Source organism: Rhinopithecus bieti, unplaced genomic scaffold (assembly GCF_001698545.2).
Source record: "Rhinopithecus bieti isolate Rb0 unplaced genomic scaffold, ASM169854v2 scaffold_64503, whole genome shotgun sequence".
In the NCBI taxonomy this organism is placed as follows: Eukaryota; Metazoa; Chordata; class Mammalia; order Primates; family Cercopithecidae; genus Rhinopithecus; species Rhinopithecus bieti.
Genome location: NW_016825208.1, coordinates 356,102 through 382,051, shown reverse-complemented (window position 1 = coordinate 382,051; position 25,950 = coordinate 356,102). Strand labels below are relative to the sequence as shown.

The 25,950-nt window shown below is 52.7% G+C and overlaps 3 protein-coding genes across 11 annotated transcripts; 2 read left to right on the top strand and 1 right to left on the bottom strand.

Moving 5' to 3' along the window:
• The first annotated feature begins 1,274 nt into the window (after positions 1-1,274).
• Positions 1,275-7,217, top strand: GTF2H4 (general transcription factor IIH subunit 4). Of its 5 annotated transcripts, none has more exons than XM_017862877.1 (14): positions 1,275-1,526; positions 2,149-2,288; positions 2,550-2,654; positions 3,040-3,171; positions 3,758-3,854; positions 3,946-4,034; positions 4,251-4,362; positions 4,524-4,592; positions 4,775-4,858; positions 5,103-5,235; positions 5,416-5,546; positions 6,199-6,246; positions 6,399-6,477; positions 6,922-7,217. In XM_017862877.1, exons 2-14 carry the CDS (start codon positions 2,152-2,154, stop codon positions 7,092-7,094), a joined length of 1,389 nt encoding a protein of 462 aa, XP_017718366.1. In that variant the 5' UTR covers positions 1,275-1,526; positions 2,149-2,151; the 3' UTR covers positions 7,095-7,217. The 5 variants fall into 5 exon arrangements, with proteins under 5 accessions (XP_017718366.1, XP_017718363.1, XP_017718364.1 ...); XM_017862874.1 differs by having other exon boundaries at positions 5,103-5,274; XM_017862875.1 differs by having other exon boundaries at positions 1,302-1,501; positions 5,103-5,274.
• A 108-nt stretch (positions 7,218-7,325) lies between these two features.
• VARS2 (valyl-tRNA synthetase 2, mitochondrial) lies at positions 7,326-19,645 on the top strand. 4 transcript variants are annotated; one of them, XM_017862872.1, is made up of 30 exons: positions 7,326-7,457; positions 7,920-8,147; positions 8,266-8,347; positions 8,461-8,561; positions 8,855-8,976; positions 9,090-9,156; positions 9,253-9,350; positions 9,968-10,049; positions 10,193-10,312; positions 10,785-10,896; positions 11,925-12,013; positions 12,837-12,927; positions 13,167-13,294; positions 13,411-13,514; positions 13,748-13,829; positions 14,143-14,219; positions 14,308-14,383; positions 14,668-14,770; positions 15,004-15,074; positions 15,195-15,320; positions 15,532-15,636; positions 15,779-15,847; positions 15,968-16,046; positions 16,172-16,299; positions 16,430-16,582; positions 17,446-17,652; positions 18,384-18,495; positions 18,653-18,828; positions 18,989-19,117; positions 19,217-19,645. In XM_017862872.1, exons 2-30 carry the CDS (start codon positions 7,947-7,949, stop codon positions 19,316-19,318), a joined length of 3,192 nt encoding a protein of 1,063 aa, XP_017718361.1. In that variant the 5' UTR covers positions 7,326-7,457; positions 7,920-7,946; the 3' UTR covers positions 19,319-19,645. The 4 variants fall into 4 exon arrangements, with proteins under 4 accessions (XP_017718361.1, XP_017718359.1, XP_017718360.1 ...); XM_017862870.1 differs by having other exon boundaries at positions 7,915-8,147; XM_017862871.1 differs by lacking the exon at positions 7,326-7,457 and adding an exon at positions 7,465-7,791 and having other exon boundaries at positions 7,915-8,147.
• A 4,875-nt stretch (positions 19,646-24,520) lies between these two features.
• On the bottom strand, positions 24,521-25,608 carry SFTA2 (surfactant associated 2). Of its 2 annotated transcripts, XM_017862867.1 has the most exons (3): positions 25,210-25,498; positions 24,881-24,969; positions 24,521-24,747 (listed from the first exon to the last, which is right to left on the bottom strand). In XM_017862867.1, exons 1-3 carry the CDS (start codon positions 25,364-25,366, stop codon positions 24,661-24,663), a joined length of 333 nt encoding a protein of 110 aa, XP_017718356.1. In that variant the 5' UTR covers positions 25,367-25,498; the 3' UTR covers positions 24,521-24,660. The 2 variants fall into 2 exon arrangements, 1 of the variants encoding a protein (XP_017718356.1); XR_001883531.1 differs by lacking the exons at positions 24,521-24,747; positions 25,210-25,498 and adding an exon at positions 25,516-25,608.
• Between the last annotated feature and the right edge of the window lie 342 nt (positions 25,609-25,950).

Below are 25,950 nucleotides of genomic sequence, written 5' to 3'. Positions count from 1 at the left end.
TTGCTTGAACCCAGGAGGCTGCGGTTGCCATGAGTTGAGATCATGCCACTGCACTCCAACCTGGGAGACAGAGTGAGAGACTCCGTTTCAAAAAGAGAGAGAGATAGTGAGAGAGAGATAGAGAGAGAGAGAGATGGGGGTCTCACTCTGTCGCCCAGACTGGCGTGATCACAGCTCACTGTAGCCTCAAACTCCTAGTCTTCAGCGATCCTCCTGCCTCAGCCTCCCAAGTAGCTGGGGTCACGGCTCTGAGCCACCTCGCCAGGCTGCAGGCAAATTTCTTAATCTCGCCAGGCTCCAGTCTTCCAGTCTATAAAATGGGAATAACAAAATTTGCTTATAGGAATTTGGGGAAACGTGTAGTTCTGGGTTTGGGTGAAGACCTCTGCCTTTCTCTGTAGTAGGTTCATAAATCAAATCAGAGCAAACAGTAGGTGTCTTAAAAACTGAATTTATCTGGGCTTTCTAAGTAGACGGTTTGAGGAGTGGTGGAGAGAAAATTTGAGGAGAAATTAAGATTTACTGAGTACTTACCGCCAAGTAAGGTGCACTGGATCATGTTAATCGTTAACTCGTGGAAACTCTCCGGAGTGTGTACGCTTTTCTTTTCTGTTTTCTTTTTTTTTTTTTATGAGATGGAGTTTCACTCTTGTCGCCCAGGCTGGCGTGCAAGGGCACTGTCTTGGCTCGCTGCAACCTCCGTCTCCAGGGTTCAAGTGATTCACCTGCCTCAGCCTCCGGAGTAGCTGGGATTACAGGTGCCCGCCACCACGCCCGGCTAATTTTTGTATTTTTAGTAAAGACGGGATTTCACCATATTGGCCAGGCTGGTCTCGAACTCCTGACCTCGGGTGATTCGCCCGCCTCGGCCTCCCAAAGTGCAGGGTTTACAGGAGTGAGTCACCGCGTCCGGCCCGGAGTGTGTATTAGCCCAAATTTTACGGGGAGTAATTGTGCTCATGGAATCCAGTTTTGTGGTCTCTAAGTCTAATCGGTTCACCACCAAGTCGCGATAGCGCGCCTCCGCACGGAAGCCCTTCAGGCACTTCTACTTTCCCCGACCCGCCTCCCGCTCCATTCGGTTACACGCGCCGTTAGCAGCGTGGGCGGAGTTGGTTCTGGCAGAACCAACTGGTCCGGCTTCTGGTGTCTCCCGCTCTCTCAATTAAAAGCCGGCTCCTTGCCTTTCGGCTTCCCCACCGTGCCTTTCGGGATTTGTAGTCAGATGCACTTCAGCTGGCTCCAAGGAGAGCAAAGATAAGACTCCAATTCCCAGCATCCCCCGCGCCGGGAGTGTGCATCGTCTATTCTAATCCTCTTCAATTTTCCACTCCTCCCCTTACCTCCCTTCTCTTCTGAATTCTCCATTCTGGGCTCTTGCCTGTGAAATCTTTCGTCGCTTTCCCCATCTTTTCTTCGCATTTTTTCACCATCTTTCCCTCAATTTCCAGGAGCCAATGCGACACTTTGGCTCCGATTAAGCGACGGCCCGAGATTCGGGGTGCGCGAGGAGGATCGACAGAGTGGTGAGGGGACCTAGGAGGGCGGGAGTGGCAGAGGTATGAGAGAGAGAGAGGTGAGTGAGAGGCGAGGAGTGGGAGGAAGGCAGGGAGAAGCTAGGAGATCGGAAGGCGTGGGTCAGGGTGAATGGCTTGTACTAGACTTGGGAAGGGAAAAGAGGTGGCTTTAGATTTGGGAAGCATGGAGGGGAGAGGTTACCGCCGTACTTAGCAGAAGTGGGCTAAGAGAGAAGATAGGAAGTTCGGGCAGATTTGGAGCTTATAGGCTGATCTGACCAGGAGGGATGGAAGAGAGAGGTGTGGGCTCAATTTTCTTTGTCTCTGTTTAGCCAAAGATGAGACAAGTCATTGAAATACAAAATGATCTTGCAAACACAGGACAGTTAACAATTCTGTCACTTGGTAATTGAGGAAAGACTGGACTTGAAGGGCAGAAATAGGGTGAGGAGGCAAGAAAGGGACAGAGATTGGTCAGGTTTGCGAGAAACCAGAGGAGTTGAGTGTCATGGGAAAGGAGGCCACAGAAAAGGTGGGGTTATTGTGGGGACTGATGGATCTGGAATCAGAAGGTCAGGGGTGACACTGGCATGGATGGTGGGGGTGCGCTTCTGATGTTTGCATTTCTCAGGTGATGGAGAGCACCCCTTCAAGGGGACTGAACCGAGTACACCTACAATGCAGAAATCTGCAGGAATTCTTAGGGGGCCTGAGCCCTGGGGTATTGGACCGATTATATGGGCACCCTGCCACTTGTCTGGCTGTCTTCAGGTGAGGATCCCCTTCATGGCAGGGAAATGTAATGGGGTCTGCGGACTGGAATAAAATATAACAGGTAAAAGTGTAGCAGCCTGGGGTAGGGGTGGGGACTGGGGGTGCAGGTTGGAAATTGCTCCAAAGTGTGGGGGCCAAAACAGCAGGACTGGTAAAGTTGTGGTGGAGTGAGATGAGATGTTTGAGAGTTAATTGAGGGCAGAGATGCAGATATAATGCAGCTTCTGATATTAACCTTTGACCTCTGTCCCTGTTCAGGGAGCTCCCATCCTTGGCTAAGAACTGGGTGATGCGGATGCTCTTTCTGGAGCAGCCTTTGCCACAAGCTGCTGTAGCCCTGTGGGTAAAGAAGGAATTCAGCAAGTAAGTCTCAGCCAGATACAAATTTCTCAACAGCTACATTTCCCAAACTACTGTTCCTTGGAGCACTTCCAGGACGTATTAATAGGTATATCACAAAACTTAAATACATTTGGGAAACTCTGCATACTGCCTTTTCTCTTTTATTTATTTCCCAGCTGACTTCTTGCTTTCAAATGTATCTTCCCTCTTACAGAGTTATGTGTGATATCTGTAATAAGGCTCTGATAGGTAATGCAGTAAAGAGTTTGTCTTAAGAAGATACTAATTTCACTCTGTGGAACAGTGTTCCAAGGATCAGCAAGTTCAGAACAGGCAGAGAGGTGGCTTTTATGGTCCTCCTTTTTGTTCTCCAAATACCCTGCTCACCTCTCTGCTTCTGTTCCAGGGCTCAGGAGGAAAGTACAGGGCTGCTTAGCGGCCTCCGGATCTGGCACACCCAGCTGCTCCCAGGCGGGCTCCAGGGCCTCATCCTCAACCCCATTTTCCGCCAGAACCTCCGCATTGCCCTTCTGGGTGGGTATGTCACTTCTGTCTCTTCCTAAGCTAGGGAAGGGGAACTGCTGCTTATTAAACCGCTAATTACAGTTTGGGAAGGGGAGCTCCTGGGGGCCTCTCCGGAACCTTGTGGTCTCCACGTTGGGAGCTCCTTTGGGAGTCAGTTGGATCAGATGCAGTGTGTGGTGTAGGAAATGTCCCCCACTCATTGGCCCTGAGGATAAGGGTGGAAAGATGGCAGAAAGGTGGCAAGGAACACAGACAGGGTTCCTTACTCTTTTTTTGTTGTTCTGTTTTGTTTGTTTTTGAGACAGAGTCTCGCTCTGTCACCCAGGCAGAGTGCAGTGGTGTGATCTTGGCTCAATGCAGCCTCCACCTCCTGGGTTCAAGTGATTCTCCTGCCTCAGCCTCCTGAGTGACTGGGATTACAGGCAACCACCAGCTAATTTTTTGTATTTTTTGTAGAGATGGGGTTTCACCATGTTGGCCAGGCTGGTCTCAAACTCCTGACCTCAAGTGATCCGCCCATCTCGGCCTCCCAAAGTACAGGGATTACAGGTGTGAGCTCCTGGCCAGGGTTCCTTACTCTTGGCCCATCCTGGCCTTAGGGGGAAGGCCTGGTCTGATGACACAAGTCAGCTGGGACCAGACAAGCATGCCCGGGATGTTCCCTCCCTTGACAAGTATGCCGAGGAGCGATGGGAGGTAAGCACTTGGGACTGTGTGTGTCTCTGCTTGTGCTTCTACTTCCCATGGCCCTTGGGGCATGGTCTCCCTGTTCTCTTCTGTTCTTCAGGTGGTCTTGCACTTTATGGTGGGCTCCCCCAGTGCAGCCGTCAGCCAGGACTTGGCTCAGCTCCTCAGCCAGGCTGGGCTCATGAAGAGGTGAGGAAACCAGAGGTATAGCAGCTCTCTGCAGTGCCATCTCCTTGGGTCCCTAAGAAATGGTATCTGGGGCTAGTCAAGCTCAGAGGACTTTAGCTGGAAAAGGCAAGCTGAGTAGAATACAGCCAGAGATACAAAGAAAAAACGTGAGCGGACAAGTGAGGGTAGTAGTCTTTCTCTGCATATCACCGTCATTGTCCCGGTCTTTGTCTGTAGTACTGAACCTGGAGAGCCGCCCTGCATTACTTCCGCTGGCTTCCAGTTCCTGTTGCTGGACACCCCGGCTCAGCTCTGGTACTTTATGTTGCAGTATTTGCAGACAGCCCAGGTGAGGAGGCCGGGGCCACTTGCCAGCGTGCTCTGCTCCTCTCAGGTCTCACTGAGAGATTCCTGCCTACAGACTGTTCCCTGATTTTCTCTTCTCTGTCCCTTTCTTCCCATTGTCTCCCTCCCACCCCTCCTCCTTTGTCTTTGCCTCTTTCTCCCTAGAGCCGGGGCATGGACCTAGTAGAGATTCTCTCCTTCCTCTTCCAGCTCAGCTTCTCTACTCTGGGCAAGGTAAGCAGGGGGCTGAAGAGTATAGAGATGGGAAGGGGAAAGCAAGTTGTGGGGCAGTAGAGTGAGAAGATAAGAATGAACACAGAACGAGCAGAGATGGATGGAGAAAGACAGAATGAATGATGGGGTTGGGGGTGGGTGGGTTGTGTTTTGGACCCCAGCTGGAAACCTCTGTTCCTCAGGATTACTCTGTGGAAGGTATGAGTGATTCTCTGTTGAACTTCCTGCAACATCTGCGTGAGTTTGGGCTTGTTTTCCAGAGGAAGGTATGAGTGCCTAGACGAGTGGCTTCCAGGGAAGAAACAGGGTGGTGTGTTGCCTTCGCCTTTAAAAAGGAGTGGGGTCTCGGGGAAGTAGCAGGAAGCAGTTGCCAGAACTGAATAGTTGGGTCTCTTGGGGAGAGAAGTTGGGGTTGAGGTTCTGCATCTTGGGAGGGATCTGATATTTCAGGCAGGAAGATGTAAGGCAGTGAATTCTGAGACAAGGCATCTGCCTTTCTGTCCTTTCCAGAGGAGATCTCGGCGTTACTACCCCACACGCCTGGCCATCAATCTCTCGTCAGGTGTCTCTGGAGCTGGGGGCACTGTGCATCAGCCAGGCTTCATTGTGGTGGAAACCAATTACCGACTGTATGCCTACACGGGTGAGGCGGGACAGAGCGCCCCGGAAGAGAAGGTTGGGGGTGAGGGAATGCCAGTTTCTGTTCATGTTTACCTGGCAGTTTTCAGAGCTCTCTGACATTTCTCATGACACTTGAAAGAAGGGCTTGAGGGAGTCTGGGTGTGGGGGTGGCCTCCTCATCCTCTTTCTATCCCTGGCTCAGAGTCGGAGCTGCAGATTGCCCTCATTGCCCTCTTCTCTGAGATGCTCTATCGGTTCCCCAACATGGTGGTGGCGCAGGTGACCCGGGAGAGTGTGCAGCAGGCAATCGCCAGTGGCATCACAGCCCAGCAGGTATTCCTACTTGGGAGAGGTAGAGCAGGAAGACAGGCTGCACTTGGGCTGTGGGGCACAGAGGGTCACATTATGGAAGGCTAGCTCTGAGTCTGTTATAATAGGTGGTGGTGAGTTGTCTGTGTTTGAAAAGAAATGAAGGCTTTGGGTGTGAGAACAGGTAGACTCTTGAGGGGAAAGAAACATGGAGGGAGGAGGTATAGCTGTGGATTTGTGCCTTGGCACCGCCACATCCTAACTGCGTAAACTAGACATAGTTGTTTTGCTTCTGTGAGCCTCAGTTTCCTCATCTAGTAAGTGACAGTTCTTACCTCAGGGTTGCAGGGATAATTCATTGGAAGAATAGGGGTAAAGCATTGAGCTCAGCACCTGCCATGCAATAAGTGCTAAAAAAAAAAAAAAGTAGCTTTTGCTATTTTAAAGACAGAAAAACAAAACATTACTGGAAAGGGTGAATGTGCCAGAAAAGGAATATCCCTAGTTGCTGGGAGCAGCAACTTGGGATAACAGCTGAACTGGGATGGGTGAAGTTGATGACAGGAGTTATGAGTTTTTAGAATAAGCTGATGTTCCAGTGACATTAGGTGACAGCTCAGATGGCTTTCCTGCCTTCTTGCTGGAGCCCTAATGCCATTCTTATCTGTTTTCCTAGATAATCCATTTCCTAAGGACAAGGGCCCACCCAGTGATGCTCAAACAGGTACAGACAGGCTCCAAGATGTCAGAGGCTGGCAGCTGGTGATGAGATGATGGAAAAGAAAAAGGGGCATCCAAATCTGGGGAAGAAGCGGAGGGCCGGGTTGTCTGGGGCAGTATTCCTGAGTCCCTACAGCCAACCCTTGCTCCTTGCAGACACCTGTGCTGCCCCCCACCATCACAGACCAGATCCGGCTCTGGGAGCTGGAAAGGGACAGACTCCGGTTCACTGAGGGTGAGTAGCTTCTGGTGGCCAAGTCTTGGTCATTGGCCAGAGAAAGGGCAGATAATTCACTCTTTATGATAAAGTGTAAAAGCTTTTCATGCATTTTATTTTTTACTTCATGGACTAGGAGAGAAAAGCTGGCAAGACAGTTTTTTTGTTTGTTTTGGGGTGAGTCGGTAGTAAACAAATCGTCCCAAATCAATGCACTTTGGATTTGGCTAGGAGAGGGAATAATTCACAGTAATTTGTATTAGGCCTTTCTGAATATGGCCGGAGCACACTGGTGTTAAGATGAACGCCTGAGCAGACAAGCATAGAGAATTAGTTTCTAAAATTGCGGTGGGGGCGAGCCCAGACCGCGTCCAGGGCTGCCACGAAGGAGCTGGGGGGATTCCCAACAGGAGCTCACTTTCTCATCTTCTCCCCGCGCCCCTCCCATCCTGCCAACCCCAGGTGTCCTGTATAACCAGTTCCTGTCGCAAGTGGACTTTGAGCTGCTGCTGGCCCACGCGCGGGAGCTGGGCGTGCTCGTGTTCGAGAACTCGGCCAAGCGGCTCATGGTGGTGACCCCGGCCGGGCACAGCGACGTCAAGCGCTTTTGGAAGCGGCAGAAACACAGCTCCTGAGAGCGCGGGACTTGGACCCGGACCTCGGCGGGCGGGACCGGGCGGGGCGGGGCCTCAGAACTCAGGTGTTTTTTATTTACGTGTCAGGACTTTTCTTGTCTAATAAACTTGTGATAGCTAGCAGTGCGGTCCCGGGCGCCTTCCGGTGCGGTTTGCCTTCGCGGCTGACTAGCTCCTCTCTAGTCGACAGGCATTGGACTGGGAGGGAGAGGGTGGGGCCGAAGCCAGCTGCTGCGCATGCGCTGGCCGGGGTCCCGCCCCCATCCGCCGTGCGGCTCCGGGGCCACGTTCCAGGGTCGGGTTTGGTGGAGCCCCCAGTCCCTGCTGCCGCGGGGCGCCCTGGGATAGCGGCGGGGCTTCCCGGTGAGCGCGCGCGGGGGCGGCCTCCTGGAAGTGGGAGACGCTGCGGGCCCTGGGCCCAGGCGTTGGGATGGGCGGGAAGGCCAGGCCGCGCTGGGCTGTGGGCACTGCAGGAGGCCCCTGGGCAGGTGGAGATCGCAGCGGCCCTGGCGGGACTCCTTGCTGGCTCCTGGGCGCGCTGATGCCCGTCATCTCCCTGAGTTTCTGAGCCCTGTCCTCTCATGTGTCAGTGGTCACCGCTAAGTCCAGACACTCCGGTCCTGTTCCGGAAGAGCCCTGGTCTCCGTGACTCCATGGCGCTGTCGACACCATGCACTGTAGCCCTCAAGGAGGAAAGGTTGTGTGGGAGGGAATAGAGACTTGGAATAACAGACCTGTGCTAATTAGAGACAGGAAAGATGGGACAAGGGGAGTGACCCTCCTCCACCCCCATATCCTAATGTGCACTCTCTCTATCCAGAACAGATCTCGGCCCCTTTCCAAACACTCCTGATGCCTCATTTGCCTCTCGCCTCTTTTCGACCACCATTTTGGGGGCTGAGGCACTCACGGGGCCTCCCCAGGTTTCATTCCGTTTCTACACAGTCGGAGCCCCATGGATCTCCCATCTCCCGGAGGAACCGTGAAGCCAAACAGAAACGCCTGCGAGAGAAGCAGGCGACTCTGGAGGCTGACATAGCAGGGGAGAGCAAGGTTAGGGGTTAGACAGCTTGTCCTTGGGTTTCTGAGATTTGGGAGGGGCTGGAGGAGATGGGCTGAAATGCAATCTGGGGTATACTGGATCCCAGCCTCTTCTGCTTTCTCTTCTCAGTCACCTGCAGAATCCATTAAGGCCCGGAGTCCTAAGGAGGTAGTATTGTATGAAATCCCTACGAAACCTGGTGAAAAGAAAGGTAAGTAGAATAAGAAGGCCTTTTCTTTCACATTTGTGTTGCCCATTTGGCCTGCCGAAATGCAGCCTGGGAACAAGTTCAGTGGTTAGTGGAGCTCTCCTCTGCCTCCACAGATGTCTCTGGGCCACTGCCGCCTGCATACAGTCCCCGATATGTTGAGGCTGCCTGGTACCCGTGGTGGGTACGAGAGGGCTTCTTCAAACCAGAATATCAGGTTAGTATCTGGCAGGCAGGGGTCCTAAATGATCTCCAGGACAGAGTGGCCCTTGAATACAACTGGAGCCTCAGAGTTGAGCTCACATTGTAGACCTTGCCTTCTTTCTGGCACTGGTGTCTCCCAAGATTTCTCTTGGCAGGTTCCCCCTGGCCAATTCCCTCCTCTCCACTCTCCTCTGTCGTTTGCAGGACAGTTCTTCCCTGAAGTTCTTTCTGTTCTGGAGACAGTAGAGGGTGCTCTTTCCCCAATCCAGTTCTCTCTTGCCCCTTTGACTTTTTTTATTCCTCTAGGCCCGGCTGCCCCATGCTACAGGGGAGACCTTTTCCATGTGTATCCCACCTCCCAATGTCACTGGCTCCCTGCACATTGGCCACGCACTCACGGTGGCCATACAGGATGCCCTCGTGCGCTGGTGAGAGGGGAGTGGGGGCTGCTTGAGTTCTTGGAAGGGAAATAGGAAGGGCAGGGATGAGTGAGAATAAACATTTAAGCCCAGGGGCTCACAGGAGGGCATTTTTGTTGCAGGCACCGGATGCGTGGGGATCAAGTGCTGTGGGTCCCTGGTTCAGATCACGCAGGAATCGCTACACAAGTATGTCTTCTGTTATATGTTCCTTTTCTTGGGTGAAAGCAATTTCTTCCCCCAAAGCAACCTGACTCTGTTCATTTGCCCTGAATCCAACTGCAGGCTGTGGTGGAGAAACAACTGTGGAAGGAACGGGGAGTGAGGAGACATGAGCTGAGCCGGGAGGCCTTCCTTAGGGAGGTGTGGCAGTGGAAGGAGGCGTGAGTATGATGGGCAGGGCTCAGGGGGCCCAGATGGCAGATTTGGTTTCTTGCCTCCCACCGCTATCACTCCTGACTTGTAATCCCTGGCGCTTCCTGACACAGCCCTGACTTCCTCAGAGATGGAAGCTCTGGAGCCCCTTAACGTTTGGTGGAATTTCCAAGCCTTATGTGTGTGGATATTGTATATGCATTAGAATATTCGTGTGTCTGTGTATTTTTTTATATATATATTTTTTTCTTTCTCTTTACTTACCCCAGTTTCTCTTGTCTAAATCTCACCTTCTTTCACTCGCCCATTCCCACCTTTCAATTCCCATGGAATTACCCTCATTCTTCTGGGTCTGTTATCTCATGCCATCTCTGTGAAGCATCTTTGGATTTCCCACAATATGACTATCCCTGCTCTCTTCCTATAGAAACTTTTGTCTCTTTTAATATCTTAGAAAACCCTATACTGGGTTTGTCAGTCCATTTCTATTAGCCTCTAGAGGCGAGATCAATGCCATCCTCACTTGATTTTCCTCCAACACCTGGCATTGCTGGGGACATCGCTGGACCTGGTACATAGGAAGTGCTCGGGAAGAGTTTGCTGACAAGGATCTCTCTGGGCACAGGAAAGGTGGAGAGATCTGTGAGCAGCTGCGAGCTCTGGGTGCCTCCCTGGACTGGGATCGAGAGTGTTTTACCATGGATGTTGTGAGTTCCGTGCCTTGGTCCCTGTGAGCATTGGGGGATGTTTAGAGATCTGTGTGGGGCAGGGAGGTAGCAATGCCTGGGTCCCTGAATAGGGTGATGGGCTGAGAAGTGGCTGTTAGAGGTGGACACTCAGGTCATTCCAGGGCTCCTCAGTGGCTGTGACTGAAGCTTTTGTGCGGCTCTACAAGGCGGGGTTGCTGTACCGGCACCGTCAGCTTGTCAACTGGTCATGTGCTTTAAGATCAGCCATCTCGGACATTGAGGTGAGGCGGAGAAAGAGAAGCAGGTTTGTGAGAGCTCTGAGCAGAGTGGTCGTCAGTGGTTAAGAGCTCAGACTCTGGAGCCAGGGTGCCTGGATTCAAATCTGAGGCCTACCTGTGACAGCTGTGTGGCTTTTGGCAGGCTGTTTAGTCTCTTTAAGCCTCAGCTTCCTCAGTCTGTAAATTAGAGATGATGGAATGCCTGCATCGTGGGGATGTTGTAAAAATTAAGTGAGAATTCACCTAGGTGCTTGGCAAGATACCTGGCCATGGCTTAAGTGCCCGGCGAATATTTATTAGAAGTGTGACTGCACAAGCATTGGGTGAGGGCAGAGGGAGGTAGCTCCTGAATCCTCCAAATGGCTTTTAGATGGATTGCAGGGAGGTTGGACAGATGGATGAGTGGCAGAGTGAAGCCTGGGCATGAGCCTTGCAGAAAGGCTGCCCTCTGACCCAGCTTTCTCGGCGCTTCCAGGTGGAGAACCGGCCCCTGCCTGGCCGTACACAGCTTCGACTGCCTGGCTGCCCTACCCCTGTGTCTTTTGGCCTCCTATTTTCTGTTGCCTTCCCCGTGGATGGAGAGCCTGGTGAGCATAGTACTCTGCAGGGTCACCCGTTTACCTCCATTTTTTGTTTTCTGGAGCCCATGTTTGGCTGCCAGGAAACCGTCAGTCCATCTCCCACGTGAACCTTGGTAATGTTCGCCTCAGTGTGGGCACTTACCCAGGATCTTCTGGGGGATGTACAGTAAGTGCATGTGGTTACTGCCCTTTGATAGCTTGGTGTGGTTCTTCAGGAGTGCGCTACCCAGGAAAGAGACAGATCACTTCTAAGGTGTGTGTTTTTTGTTTTGTTTGTTTTGTTTTTTGTTTTGAGACGGAGTCTCACTCTTTGGCCCAGGCTGGAGTGCAATGGCACAATCTCGGCTCCTGCAACCTATGCTTCCTGGGTTCAAGCGATTCTCCTGTCTCAGCCTCCTGAGTAGCTGGGATTACAGGTGCGCACCACCAGGCCCAGCTAATTTTTGTATTTTTAGTAGAGATGGGGTTTCACCATGTTGGTCAGGTTGGTCTCGAACTCCTGACCTTGTGATCCGCCTGCCTCGGCCTCCCAAAGTGCTGGGATTACAGGTGTGAGCCACCGCACCCGGCCTCTAAGGTGTGGTTTTTATGGAAAATGTTCTGAAGAGCTCAAAGAAAGAGAAGACAGATGAGCTGGAATAGTCAGAGGAAGCTTCTTGTAGGAGGAGCTGGTGCTCCCCCTGAAGAATATACAGCATTTGTGATGAGGACACTGAGAATCCCCAGTGTCCTCTGGGCACCCAGCAAGAATTCTATTATAGTTAATTAATTAATGCTGTCCCCATTTCTTCCATGCAAATTATCAGGGAATTCCTTAGCACCAGACACCCTCTCAGGCCTCTGGTCATTAACTTATGGGAAACCCTGGGTTCCTATACACACTGCTCCTACTTTTTTCTAGTCACTCCTGGGGGCCTCTTCCACCTTGACTACTCCCTGCCCCTTCCCCTTTCCAGTTCTACTGCCTTTAGCTGTGTTGGCAGTGAGGGGTGAGGATGATGACCACCTCTAAGTGTTTAAATGTTTGTCTTCAGATGCAGAGGTTGTGGTAGGAACCACGAGGCCAGAGACGCTGCCTGGAGATGTGGCTGTGGCCGTTCATCCAGAGGACTCGAGATACACGGTAATACCCAGTGCGCTCCGGCACTCTGGCCTGGCCCGCCCATGGCCTTCTCTTGTCTTGGGTTTTAAATAGTGGCTCTTTCTCTCTTGCTTCTACTTCTTTTTCCTTAGACTTCTCTCAGTGATTCTGATTCGACTTCCTCCTCTTCTTATACTTTTTCTGTAGGTCAGGGTTTGACAAATTGGCCCATGGTCCTAATCCAGCTTGCGGCCTTTTTTTTGAGATGGAGTCTCGCTCTGTCACCAAGGCTGGAGTACAGTGGCGCGATCTTGGCTCACTGCAACCTCCACCTCCCGGGTTCAAGCAACTGTACCTCAGCCTCCTGAGTAGCTGGAAGTGTGGCACCATGCCTGGCATGTGCCACCACACCCGGCTAATTTTTTGTATTTTTACAAAAATTAGTAATTAATATTTTAAGTAATGTAATTTAGTAGAGATGATGGGGTGTCACTGTGTTAGCCAGGATAGTCTCAATCTCCTGACCGCGTGATCGGCCCATCTCGGCCTCCCAAAGTGCTGGGATTACAGGCGTGAGCCACCATGCCCCGCCGCTTGCGGCCTTTGTGTTATTTATGGCTGCTGTTATATACCCTCTCCAGCTCTGCTGCAGTGGCAGAATAGAGTAATTGTGCAGAGATTGAATTTGTCTCTAGGTCCGAAAGCCTAAAATATCTACATTCTGGCCCCTTAAGAGTTTGCTGACCTTGCTCTAGCTCGCTACCTTCTACTTTCTACCTTCTTATTCTTGGGGTTCTCACGCCCTAGCCCAGACCCTTCCACCCCTCACAGGCGCCTGTCCCTGATCACTCTCCCTTCCCTTCAGCATCTACACGGGCGACAGCTTCGTCACCCCTTGATGGGGCAGCCTCTTCCCCTCATCACAGACTATGCTGTTCAGCCACATGTGGGCACAGGTGAGTGGAAGTCAGGGAGGGAGAGAAAGTTGGGGGTCCTGGAGGAGAGGGGAGGGAACCAGGAGGAAGAGGAAGGTGGGAGGGGGAGATCCTCATAGAGGGTGGTCTGAGTGGGGAATGGGAGGGAAGCACAGACAGAGAAAGTCGTGGGGCCTGGGGCAGTGTGGGTGGTGATGATACATCTGGAAAAGCAAAAACCAAGGTCAGGTTCAGTACTCACCATGACTGTGCTCCCCAAGGGGCAGTGAAGGTGACTCCAGCTCACAGTCCTGCTGATGCTGAGATGGGGGCCCGACATGGCTTGAGCCCTCTGAATGTCATTGCGGAGGATGGGACCATGACCTCCCTCTGCGGGGACTGGCTGCAGGTGGTACCATCCTATGTTACCCCATCCTTTAGGGGCACTCTGTCCCCCTACTCCTCCTCCCAGTTTCTTATTTCTCTAGAGGCCTTTAATCTTTACTCTTGCCGCTTTTTCTCCAGGGTCTTCACCGGTTTGTGGCCCGGGAAAAGATAGTGTCTGTGCTGAGTGAACGGGGCCTGTTCCGGGGCCTCCAGAACCACCCCATGGTACTGCCCATCTGCAGGTAACCTCATTTTAACTCCTTTACTAAGGACTACTCCCAAAAGGGAATGTACGAAGCTTAAGGGTGACAATAGGATGGGCTCTGCACCCCTCTGTTAGAATACGAGCTTCGTGTCGGTTTTATTCACTATTGTATCCTCAGTACCAAGGGCCTGGCATGGCATGGGGTCTTGTGCCCCCTGGGAGAAGTCACAGGACCGAAAGAGCAGTGGACTCACCCTGTCTCCCTTGCAGCCGTTCTGGGGACGTGATAGAATACCTGCTGAAGAGCCAGTGGTTTGTCCGCTGCCAGGAAATGGGGGCCCGAGCTGCCCAGGTGAGGCTGCAGTGTAGGAGGGACTGGGGCCGGGGTTGGGGGAGCTCCCTGAGAGTTGGAATGAAGAAATGGGAAGCAGGAGACCTCCTGCCCCAAAGACCTCTCCAGCTGTGGTAACTGAGAGGATGTGTGGGATGGAGGCTGGGCGGCCCAGCAAGGGCTGGCTCATATCCTTACTTAAGCCCAGAATCTTGGCAAGAGGCTTGGGAGGTCCTTCTGAGTTTTAAAATGACCTCAGAGGCCACTCGTCCTATCTGTGGAGGTGAGGCCATGCAGGAAGGGAAACATTGTCTAAAGCCCCTTTTCCCTCCAGGCTGTGGAGTCGGGGACCCTGGAGCTCAGTCCCTCCTTCCACCAGAAGAACTGGCAGCACTGGTTTTCCCATATTGGGTAAGGGTAGGGTAAGGGGAGCTCTTGTGGAGATGGGGCGGCGGGACCGACTGGTTATTGTAAGACTTCACGGATGTCCTCCCGGCAGGGACTGGTGTGTCTCCCGACAGCTGTGGTGGGGCCATCAGATTCCAGCCTACCTGGTTGTAGAGGACAACGCGCAGGTGGGTAGGGAGAAGCACCCGGAGGGCCGAGTGTAGCGCAGAGCACCTAGCCCAGGAGTCAGAGCTCCGCAGTGCCAGGCCCTGCTCCTGCCTGGTAATGTGCTTCATGATGTAGTCATGTAACATTCTGTGTGATCAAAGCTCCCTGAAGTGGTGTTTCTTTATCTCACCCCTGGAGGAACTTGGCCACTCTAAGACCACATGAGAGGATGTGAAAACCAAGGGACATTTTCACCTGTCAGCTGTTCTTCCTCACTCTCCCCGACTCCTTCCTACTTTTGCAGGGAGAAGAGGACTGTTGGGTGGTTGCGCGGTCAGAGGCTGAGGCCAGAGAGGTAGCAGCAGAACTGACAGGGAGGCCAGGGGCAGAGCTGACCCTGGAGAGGGGTGAGTGCCTGAGCTGGGGAGGGATGTACAGGGGAGTGGGGGACTGGGCATCTGGGCCTTTGAGGGGAGCTGATCCCGAGATGGAGAAGGTAGGATCAGGAAAGTTGGGAATGGAGTCAAAGGGGACAGCCCTGGTCTCTGGGGGTGGAGGTTGGCCTAGAATGGTGGCAGCAGTGGTCTGAGGTCCTAGAAGCCAAGGTTCCAACTGTCCCCATTCTTTTTCTGTTTCCCAGACCCTGATGTCCTGGACACTTGGTTCTCTTCTGCCCTGTTCCCCTTTTCTGCCCTGGGCTGGCCCCAAGAGGTGAGGTGGGCTGAGAGGGCGAAAGTGAAGGGGAAACGATAAGGAAGGGACGGCTGGGCCCCCACAGAGGCTTGAAGGGGGCCCGGGACCTGGGCCTCTTACTGCTCCTCTTCCCCCTAGACCCCAGACCTTGCTCGTTTCTACCCGCTGTCACTTTTGGAAACGGGCAGTGACCTCCTGCTGTTCTGGGTGGGCCGCATGGTCATGTTGGGGACCCAGCTCACAGGGCAGCTGCCCTTCAGCAAGGTAACAGCCCTTCAGTGCCCGGCCGCTTTCTGTGACCCCAGGTGTTCCCCAAACCTTGTCCTCCCTCCTTCTAACCCCTGATGTCCTTTCCACGTTCCTGATTCCTTTTTCCCAATTCACTTCCCACCCTACCCCCAAAAGTATGGAGGCCAGAGGGCCAGAGATCTCAAGGGAAGGAAACCCCCCTCTGCTGACCCCTCCCTGCCCCCAGGTGCTTCTTCATCCCATGGTTCGGGACAGGCAGGGCCGGAAGATGAGCAAGTCCCTGGGCAATGTGCTGGACCCAAGAGACATCATCAGTGGGGTGGAGATGCAGGTGAGGACAAAGCACCCACTGGAGGGACAGGGTTTATAGGAGAGAGGAAGGGAGGCTGAGGGAGGAGTGAGGCCAGCAAGTATGACCCTTGTAGAGGCAGGGCCTTTGACCTGGGCTGTAAATTACCCCCTTCCATCCCCAGGTGCTGCAGGAAAAGCTGAGAAGTGGAAATTTGGACCCCGCAGAGCTGGCCATTGTGGCTGCAGCACAGGTGAGTCATCGCTGCCTGCCCCCTCCCAGCTCTAGCTCACCGCCTCTGGCTTCCTCTGCAACCCGGATCCTGGCCCTGCAGCCACAAAGGCGTCTGCCACCCTTCTTCCTCTGGTTGCAGAAAAAGGACTTTCCTCATGGGATCCCTGAGTGTGGGACAGATGCCCTGAGATTCACACTCTGCTCCCACGGAGTTCAGGGTAAGCCTGGGTGAGGGGCCGGGATGAGCAGAGAGCAGCAGGCGCCTGTGCAGGGGCAGGGCAGGGGCAGGACTTCCGGTGCTGCTGCCACCTACATGCAGACTACCTCGATTCTCCCCTTCCAGGGGGCGACTTGCGCCTGTCAGTCTCTGAGGTCCAGAGCTGCCGACATTTCTGCAACAAGATCTGGAATGCTCTGCGCTTTATCCTCAATGCCTTAGGGGAGAAATTTGTGCCACAGCCTGCTGAGGAGGTAAGAGAAAGCAGAGGTGCTTGGGAGTAGGGTAGTCAGGTGTCAGAGGGCCAAGGTGGCATCTGGAAGGAAAGGAGGCAGGGGAGGGGGAGTCAGGCCGTCCTGGGCCTGAAGACCCCTTTGCCTGCAGCTGTCTCCCTCCTCCCACATGGACGCCTGGATCCTGAGCCGCCTTGCCCTGGCCGCCCAGGAGTGTGAGCGGGGCTTCCTCACCCGAGAGCTCTCGCTTGTCACTCACGCCCTGCACCACTTCTGGCTCCACAACCTCTGTGACGTCTACCTGGTGAGTGAGGCTGGGGGAGGCTTGGCATTCCCATGCCTGCTTCTGATTCCTCTGGAAATCCAATTCCAAGGCAGAGAGCTCTGGAGTTAATAATTCCCCAATTATCCCCTCAGTTAGGAAAGGAGAGGAGAGGAGATGAGGGAGTCTCAGTCCCCCTCTTCCTGGGACTGGTTTCGGCAGTGCAGCCCAGGCACTGTTGCCTGCCTGTCACCTGGGGAGAGGAGGAGGAGGGAGACCTCTAGAAATGTCTCACAAGTCAGTGTCAGAAGGCTGAGGGGAATTTTTTCAGTCCCTGTGGTTGCTGAGTTTGGCCCATGGGCAGGCTGCGTGCTGAGAGAGGCCTGGGAGGGACTAGCAGTGGTCTTTAGACCAGGGGTTCTCACGCTGTCCTACGTCCAAAGCACCTGGAGGGCTTGTGCCTCCAAAGCACATGGATCCTCCTGCCACCCCAGAGTGGCTCCTTCAGCAAGTTGGGGTGGGGGTGGGTGGGTGGGTGTCATGAATATTCATTTCTTGTCCCAAGTGGTGCTGCTGCTGCTGGCTGTGGACCACTGCCATAGCTCAGCCTTTTAAAAACCTCTGTTCCCTATTGATAAGCAAAAAACTCAATGATATTTTCCCCTAAACTACACATTTCCCTGGAATTCCTGTCCCTGTGTACTGCAGAGAGTTTTTGCCTTGAATTTCCCTTCTTTGTGCTGAGTGTGTCCTGGGACTGTGGATCATATCAGAAGTGCTAAGTTCTTCCACCTGTCCCTCTCTCCCAGGACCCATGGCCTGCCCCACTGGCGGGTAGGGCAGTGGCTGTAGGGAGGAGGGCTGTGGCCCTGGGCCTGTCCTCTGACCATTGGCTTCCTCTCCAGGAGGCTGTGAAGCCTGTGCTGTGGCACTCACCCCGCCCCCCAGGGCCCCCTCAGGTTCTGTTCTCCTGCGCTGACATCGGCCTCCGCCTCTTGGCCCCACTGATGCCCTTCCTGGCTGAAGAGCTGTGGCAGAGGCTGCCCCCTAGGCCTGGTTGTCCCCCTGCCCCCAGCATCTCGGTTGCCCCCTACCCCAGCACCTGCAGCTTGGTGAGTCCCACACACCTGGGAGTGGGCCATGGCACCACGGAGTGGGCCCGCGGGTGAAGGGTGGGGAGCGCCTTCTGAAGGGGTTTGCTGCAGGGGGTTCATCTGCAGGAATGGTTTGTACTTTGCTGTGGAGCCCTGGGGAGGATGGATTGTTCCTGCAGGGTTGCTGCGATGGCCCTAGGGTCTTGAGGGACAGTATTAGCGTAGTGCTCAAGAGCAGGACTCTGTTGCTAGACTGCTGTTTTCGAGCTGTGTGATTGAGCCTCAGTTTCCCCCAGGTTTAAACTAGGAACAGTAATAGTATGTTATGGTTATGATAAGGGTTGGATAAGTTAGTAATAGGGTGTCCCCAAAATCTCAGTGCAGCTTGAATAATTTCAGAAGGATAAATACTATGCACTCACCCAAAAATTATTTTTAAATTTAACTATTTATATTTATACTTATTTGGTTTTGAGTTTTGACTAATTCATTTTAAATTCTAATTCATTTTTGGTTGGCCATTTCAATCAGAGCAACTAAACAGACATCAAACACTGATCATCTAAAACCTCTTAAATGACACCTCACTTTTTGTCATGTTCCTTGAGATAGTGGATTTTCTGTGGTGCTGAGGACAGATCTCATTGCCCTAAGGAGATGGGGTGGATGGGTCGAGAACAGAGCCAGGAGGGTTGGTACTGAGGCTCTCAGGAGCCCTTTCGCCCACTCTGGGTCCCCCCGATTGTCAGGAGCACTGGCGCCAGCCGGAGCTGGAGCGGCGCTTCTCCCGGGTCCAAGAGGTTGTGCAGGTGCTAAGGGCTTTCCGAGCCACGTACCAGCTCACCAAAGCCCGGCCCCGAGGTGAGGCAAAGCGGGTCCTGGGCTCGGGTCCTGCAGGAAAAGGGGGCTGGTGGGGAAAAGAGGAGAGCCTGAAGGGCAGACCCCCCATTAGGAGGTGCAGGATGGGAAGGGAGGCAGGAGCTGAGGCCTTGCCCCTGACAAGTTTCTTTCTTTCTAGTGCTGCTGCAGAGCTCAGAGCCTGGGGACCAGGGCCTCTTTGAGGCCTTCTTGGAGCCCCTGGGCACCCTGGGCCACTGTGGGGCTGTGGGCCTGTTACCTCCAGGCGTAGCAGCTCCCTCCGGCTGGGCCCAGGCTCCACTCAGTGATACGGTTCAGGTCTACATGGAGCTGCAGGTGACCAGAGGGAATGGGGAGGGTTAGGGCAGGCTTGGGAAGCATGCTAGGAGGAAGGGAGGGGCTGGGCTCTATAAAGCAGGGGAAGGGACCTTCTAATGGAGGATGGAGGCCTGGCAGCAGGTGGATGTCTGAGCCTTTTCTCCCTGTTTTTCCCTAGGGCCTGGTGGACCCCCAGATCCAGCTACCTCTGTTAGCCGCCCGAAGGTACAAGTTGCAGAAGCAGCTTGATGGCCTCATAGCCAGGACCCCATCAGAAGGGGAGGCAGGGACTCAGAGGCAACAAAGGGTAAGCTGAGGGAAGCCCCCAGAAGGCTCGACCCCTGAGGGAATGTGGGCCAGGAGGGGCCTCATTCCTGGATCCTCACCTCGTTTTCTCCTCGTCCAGCTTTCTTCCCTCCAGCTGGAATTGTCAAAACTGGACAAGGCGGCCTCTCACCTCCGGCAGCTGATGGATGAGCCTCCCGCCCCAGGGAGCCCAGAGCTCTAACTCACCATCCCCATCAGTGTTCCTCCCTCCCAGCAGCTGACGGATGAGCCTCTCGCCCCAGGGAGCCCAGAGCTCTAACTCACCATCCCCATCAGTGTTCCTCCCTCCCAGACCTGTCTCTGAGGACAAACAGATTTGTCAGCTGTCAGGGTGCAGTGGGACATCAGAGACTATGTGGTCCATCGCCTTCATTGTGTAAATGAGGAAACAGACTGGCTTGGTCGTAGTGACTGTGGTGTCCTTGAGATGCTCACATGACTGCCCGGCCTGCCTTCCACCAGGAAGTCTGGGAATGAGGAGATTCAGATAAATTTTAAAAATCCCAAACATGTCTGTTTTTGGCTCTTTGGTCCCCTTTGCTCCTAGTGGTGACTTTTGTGCTTCTGAGTTGTCCCCTGAGAGCTTGGTCTGGGAAAAGAGGAGGGGGGGTCCTCGCTGGAGGAAGAGGAGCTTTCTAGTCATGGGTAGGGCTTGGGCACAGTGGTCCCGGTTCTACCTACTTTTTGGACTAACTGACAGTGCCCTGGCTTTTGCAGGCTCTTTCTCCTTCCCTTCTCACTAAATGGAAGCTTCCCTGCTCCTTGGCCCTATCCCTAGAGTTGCTGAGAGAAGCAGGACTTCCTCCAGACCTGATGGGCTGCGGGCTGTGCTGCAAATGGTGTGCCCCACCTTCTGTGCTCTGACACCTGAGTGCCAGAGACACACTGCCCAGCCTCTGAGTTACACATTCACAGCACAGCCAGCCACCTTACACACTCCAAACACCGTCTCATCTCCATGGAATTCAGGGGCCTGGCCCTTCCACACGCAGAGTACATTCTGTCCAGCAGCTCTGAGTAGCCTGTCCTGGGCTGGGTCCTCTATGGTGCTAGATGTACAATGCCATTTAATCCTACTGAAAACCTCATGAGGCGGGTGTTAGCTCCATTTGGAGATTTTATTTTACTTTATTTTGAGACAGGCTCTCTGTTGCTCAGGCTGGAGTGCAGTGGCATAATCATGGCTCACTATAGCCTCAACCTCTAGGGCTCTAGTGATCCTCCTGCCTCAGACTCCTGAGTAGCTGGGACCACATGTGTGCACCACTGTGCCCTGCTTTTTTTTTCTTTTTTTCTTTTTTTTTGGAGATGGAGTCTTGCTCTGTTGCCCAGGCTGGAGTGCAGTGGCGAGATCTCAGCTCACTGCAACCTCTACCTCCCTGGTACAAGTGATTCTCCTGCCTTAGCCTCCTGAGTAGCTGGGATTACAGGTGTCTATCACCACGCCCAGCTAATTTTTTTTTTTTTTTGTATTTTTAGTAGAGACAAGGTTTCATCATGTTGGCCAGGCTGGTTTCGAACTCCTGACCTCAAGTGATCTGCCTGCCTCGGCCTCCCAAAATGCTTAGATTACAGGCGTGAGCCACCACGCCCGGCCCTGCCCTGCTAATTTTTAAAATTGTTTTGTAGAGATAGGGTTTTGCCATGTTGGCCAGGGTGGTCTTGAACTTCTGGGCTCAAGTGATCCACCTGCCTTGGCCTCCCAAAGTGTTGGGATTACAAGCGTAAGCCACTGCGCCTAGCCCCCCGTTTAGAGATGAAGACGTGCTCAGAGAAAAGTCTCCACTGGGACCTATCCCAATAAATTAGGTGCAGGCTCTTTCTGGCTGCTATAACTAAACTTCAAATATAATGGTAGCTTAGAGGAGGGGAATGTTTCTTCTGCTGGGCATCTAGTGCAGAGATCTGCAATAACGGGGGCCCACACCTCCTTCAGTCTTATTTTCCTGCCATTCTGATACATTGTCAGACTTCATGTCCAAGGTCTGCACCAGCTCCCATTACCGTGTCTGCATTTCCACCCAGAGGGAGGAGGGAAAGAAGGAGATGGGCAGTTCTCTTTTCTTTTACTCTCTTTCAACAAGGTTGCTGTTTTTTTTTTTTTTTTTTTTTTTTGAGCATCTGCCTTATTCTGGACACAGAGATTCATCAGTGAATGAAACAATGCTGTGCCCTTGTAGTACTTTCCCTCTAGCAGGACAGTCAGAAATAACATACAAATAAGTGAACGATATACTATGTTTGAATGTCATGAATGCAGGGGAGGAAAAAAGGATAGAACAAGGTAAGGGGACTCTAATGTGTTTGTGTGGGGGGGGGGGCAGGTTGTACTTTTAAATAGTGGGCTAGGGCAGAACTCGCTGTAAAGTTGAGGTTTAAGCAAAGGCTTGTAGGAGGTGTAGGAAGAGCGTTCCAGACAAAGGGAAGGGCCAGAGGAAAACTGAGATAGAGGCACACTCGGACAGCTCTAAGAGTAGCCCGGAGACACTGTGGTGGGGCAGAGTGAGAAGGGGAGGATGGCAGGAGGTGGAGTAACAGAGGTAAGGGTGGGGAATTGGTGGGGGGTAGGGAAGACTTAAAGCGGACAATCTGGGGCTTGTGTCCAAAATGGTAGCCACTTGGCTACCTAAAGTATTAAATAAAATAAAACATTCAGTTTCTCATCGTACTTGCCATATTTCAAGTGTTTTGGTAGTTGCATGTGGCCAGTGGCTACTATGTTCGTCAGCACAGTTATAAAACATTTCCATCATCACAGAAAGTTCTATTGGAAAGCACTGATCTAAGACCTTATAGGCTGTTTCAAGAACTTTGCTTTCCCTCCTGTGAAATGGAAGCTCCTCTCTTTTCAAGGATACTAGCAGGAAGTTGCCCACCTCCTTTCTACTTGCATCCTATTGGACAGAACCTGATCACATGGCCACAGCTAGTTGCAAGGGAGGCTGGGAAATGTAATGAGCCACATGCTGATAGTTGAAATGTACATTACTATCCAAAAGGAGGAGGATGGCTGTTGTTGGGGGGCCAGTTAGCAGTCTCTGTCACCCCCAGGTCTGGTGAACTCCAAAGCACTCTTCACTGCACTGCTCTGTTTTGAGCCTTGGGAGAGAATTCTTTGAGAAAAATAATCTGGAAATCACATCCTGGTGATCTCAGGCACTGAAGGTCTAGGAACCAGGTTGAGGTGCATTTAGCTGTCTGCTCTACCAACCTCTTGGACATTCAGATATCCAGTCCCCCAACTTGTTTGGGGATCCTCACAGCTGCCCCATGGGCATCACCTGTCCACTACTGCAGGCTAGGGGCAAATCATAACATACTAGTCTCCTTTGGAGCCCCCTGCTACTTCTCCTCGGGGTCTAATTGTCCCAGGACACTTGTGAAGGAAGGTAGACCAATTTTTTAAGTGTTTGTTTCCACTCTGCCATTTTCTATGCTCCCCTCGCCTTCAGTGACGCTCCATACTAAACTTTTGTTGTCTTCTGTCTCCAAAGGAGTCAGTCTCCAATTTCATATGGAGATAATGGAGGGTTGTGTAGGTGTGGTGGGCAGGGTGGGTACCACAGAGGACAGAGAGCAATCCTATCAGCACCCCCCAATTGCTCAAGTCTGAGCTGCAAGTTTGTGTTTTGAGAGCTGGTGAAAAGTCAAGATAATTTTTTTTTTTTTTTTTTTTTTTTTTTTTTTTGAGACAGAGTCTTGCTCTGTAGCCCAGGCTGGAGTGTGTGGTCTTGGCTCACTACAACCTCTGCCTCCCAGGTTCAAGCAATTCTGCCTCAGCTCCCCCGAGTAGCTGGAACTACAGGTGAGTGCCACCATGCCCAGCTAATTTTTGTGTTTTTAGTACAGATGGGGTTTCACCAGATTAGCCAGGCTGGTCTTGAACTCCTGACCTCAGGTGATCCACCTGCCTCAGCCTCCCAAAGTGCTGGGATTACAGGCGTGAGCCACCGTGCCTGGCCAAGATAATCTTGAGAAGGTGGTAGGGAGTGCCTGCCTCAGAATTCAGGATGAGGACCCTGAACCCCAGGGGACTGGGACTTCTGTGTTGGGACCAGGTTTCCATCCTAACAGCAATCCCTACTATCCTGCTGACGACCTATAAGACAGGCTGTGGTATGTGTCCCTAAGTAGCTACCTGTGTGATCCTCACAACAATCTGATGGTGCAGGAATAATGAGAAAAACTCAGAATTGTGTTAAAAACAAAAAACAAAAAAAAAACCACCTTCCCCAAACTGGGAGGGAGCTGAGAGGCCAAAAAGTGACTCAGACAAGTCCAGCTTGGTGAGTAGATGAGGTTTTTAGGACTTACATACGAGGCACTCCTGGATGGCAGCAGGACAGCTTTAGAGATCTGTGCTGCCTCCCATCTTGAAGCTGCTTTCAAACTAATTTTCTGACTCTTTGCTTACTGTGTGTGCAGATGGACTGTTTTCCTTGGTGGGTTCCCAGATACTCTCCGGGATGTTTGGGTTCTCAGGGACACCTGGTCCTCTGCCAGGCACCGTGACCTTGGCTCGTCACCTGGCCTTCAGGATTTAGGCAGCGGCCTACACCTTTAAGTAACCAGGTAGGGGACCTGTCACACTACAGCAGGTACCATCACTGTCCCCATTTTGCGAGTGAGGAAATGGAGGCTCCAAGAGGATGAGAAACATGCCCAGGAATTCACTTATGGGCTGGTGTCACCTCATACTCACGTGGTTAGCCAGCATAGGCTCAGCTTGCACCTGGCCTCTCCTCCTCCCCAGTACTTATGCCTGGCTGGGCATCCTCTCACAAGCTGAACCCCTCATCTCTCAACTGAGTGCCCACCCACTTCCCACCCTGATTACCTGTGTGGATCCTTGGGTCAGGGGAACCATGTCCTGGGGGTGTTTTTGAGTCCCCAGCCCCAATGCTTAAGCAAAAGGAAATGAAATAAAATGAAATAAAAATCTTGCTTAAACCAAGACGTCTGTCTGGTGCCTGACTTCACTGCTACTAGATCTCAGGCAAGTGACTTGCCGTCTCTGAGCTTCAATTTCCTTATCTGTAAAACAGGATAATGATACCTAGTATGCCACATTCAAGACTGCTGCAAACATTGAAATGGGGACGCAGGAGAAATGCAGGACTTCAATAAATGTTGCTTCTCTTTATTCCCAGGTGTTCCGAAGATCTCAGTTCGGTGTGTGTTCATGTGCATGCGTATACGTGTGTGGTGTGTGAGTGTCCCCAAACAACTCCCCAGATGCCTTCTAAGCCTGTGACACTGGTGTTGAGGGAGAGAGTGTCCATCCCTGGAACCCTCTGCTCAGCAGGGGGACAGTCAGAGACTTGAGCATCCAACCCTCTCTTCCTGCCAACTCTGTGCTCAGGGACTCACAAAGTCAAGCAAGTTATTGAATTCAGCATATACTGAATTTTATTTATTGCCACTCAGGAGGGTGGGGGCCTGCTGAAAGACAGGGTCAGGGCCCACCCCCTGCACCCCCAGCCCAAAAGCCCGGGCCAAGAAGGACACAGGCTTCAATGGCTCTCATGTGTTGCAGACAACATGGTGTTGAGATCTTGCATGGTGGAGGGTGACGCTGGTCCCTGAAGGGAGATGGAGGAGGAGGCAGAGCTGGGAACAAAGGGTTAAAGGGTGCGATGTAAGAGAGCTCTCCATTCCCACCACGGAGATAGCCAGACCCCAGCAGAGGCCCAAACTGACTCACAAACACACAGCCCAATCCCTTCCCCTCCCAAAGAACTACCTTTTCAAGCAATTCCAGGAAGCTGGACTCATAGGAGGAATTTGTCAGAAAAGACTCCTTCAGCTTCAGTTGCAAAATCATACCTGGCCCTGCGGATCCAGAAGTACGGCTTAGGATCCGGCAGTCAGGGCTGATTCCCCCGGAGACGCAGTACCTTCCTGCCCACGCTCCCCAGCACAGTTCTTCTTCCCCAGCAGTGCCCCTCCAAAGCCTCTTGGAAGCTCAGGACTGGGGTGTCTCTGTCTCTCTCAGGGACCATGGAGTCCCACTCCCTTTCTCTGGCCTCTTCACGCCACAGGGACCCAGAAGTCCTGCCCTCTAGCCCTCACCTGTTCCATGTGAGCTGCCAAGGAGGGTCAAGAGGAGGACAAGGGGCAGCCCAGACCCCATAGTGGCCACCACACTCCTGAGATGGAGGAGACACTGAAGTCCCAGTGGCCTCTCCTTGCCAGGCCTGCTTTCTACACCCCACTCAAGCCTTAGCATAAGTGTTTGAGGGGAAGTGGGAGGGGGAATCTGGTCAACTGAATTTTCCAGTTCTCCCAGTAAGAGAGGACCCAGGAGAGGACCATTCACTCTGCTCTCGGGGAAAACAGAAGGAGATTCCCTCTCTTCACTCTGTGTCCCACCCCTACCTTTTGTCTCCAGGTTTGAGGGAGTGAGTGCTGGTCCTACAGACAGAGAAATGAAGAGGGAAGCAGGGACCAGGGAGGCGTCCCTCCTGCAGGTGTCTGGACCCCACCCATGCCTGGACCTCCCAAGGCTCTTTAGAGATTAATTATTAACTGCAGTTAATTTTCATCATTCTTGACACCGAAGGACTCAGGAATGTGGGCCCAAAAGGGAGGGGTGGATTAAGCCAAGTTTCTTCCAGAACCCAGGTGTCCTGCTGCCTCAGCTTTTTTTTTAAAGACTAGTCAAGTGCACCCAGTGAGCACTCTGGCCTGGACAGGAGGTCTTGAGGGAGGACATGAACTTTGGACCCAGTGGGATGGCCAACTCTTCTATGGTTTTTCTTTTTTCAACAGTTCAGCTGACCCTACTGGGGACTTCTGACACAGTATCCCCAG

Coding starts and splice junctions, on each gene's coding strand:
- SFTA2 (XM_017862867.1), bottom strand. CDS start 25,366: ATGCTAAGGCTTGAGTGGGGTGTAGAAAGCAGGCCTGGCAAGGAGAGG. Junction 24,970..25,209: donor TGGCAGCTCACATGGAACAG/GTGAGGGCTAGA, acceptor CTGGATCCGCAG/GGCCAGGTATGATTTTGCAA. Junction 24,748..24,880: donor TCCTGGAATTGCTTGAAAAG/GTAGTTCTTTGG, acceptor CTTTGTTCCCAG/CTCTGCCTCCTCCTCCATCT.
- GTF2H4 (XM_017862873.1), top strand. Junction 4,363..4,523: donor AGTATTTGCAGACAGCCCAG/GTGAGGAGGCCG, acceptor CTTTCTCCCTAG/AGCCGGGGCATGGACCTAGT. Junction 4,859..5,102: donor GGCTTGTTTTCCAGAGGAAG/GTATGAGTGCCT, acceptor TGTCCTTTCCAG/AGGAGATCTCGGCGTTACTA.
- VARS2 (XM_017862868.1), top strand. CDS start 7,765: ATGCACTGTAGCCCTCAAGGAGGAAAG. Junction 14,771..15,003: donor AGAGCTGACCCTGGAGAGGG/GTGAGTGCCTGA, acceptor TCTGTTTCCCAG/ACCCTGATGTCCTGGACACT. Junction 17,653..18,383: donor ACCCCAGCACCTGCAGCTTG/GTGAGTCCCACA, acceptor CCCGATTGTCAG/GAGCACTGGCGCCAGCCGGA.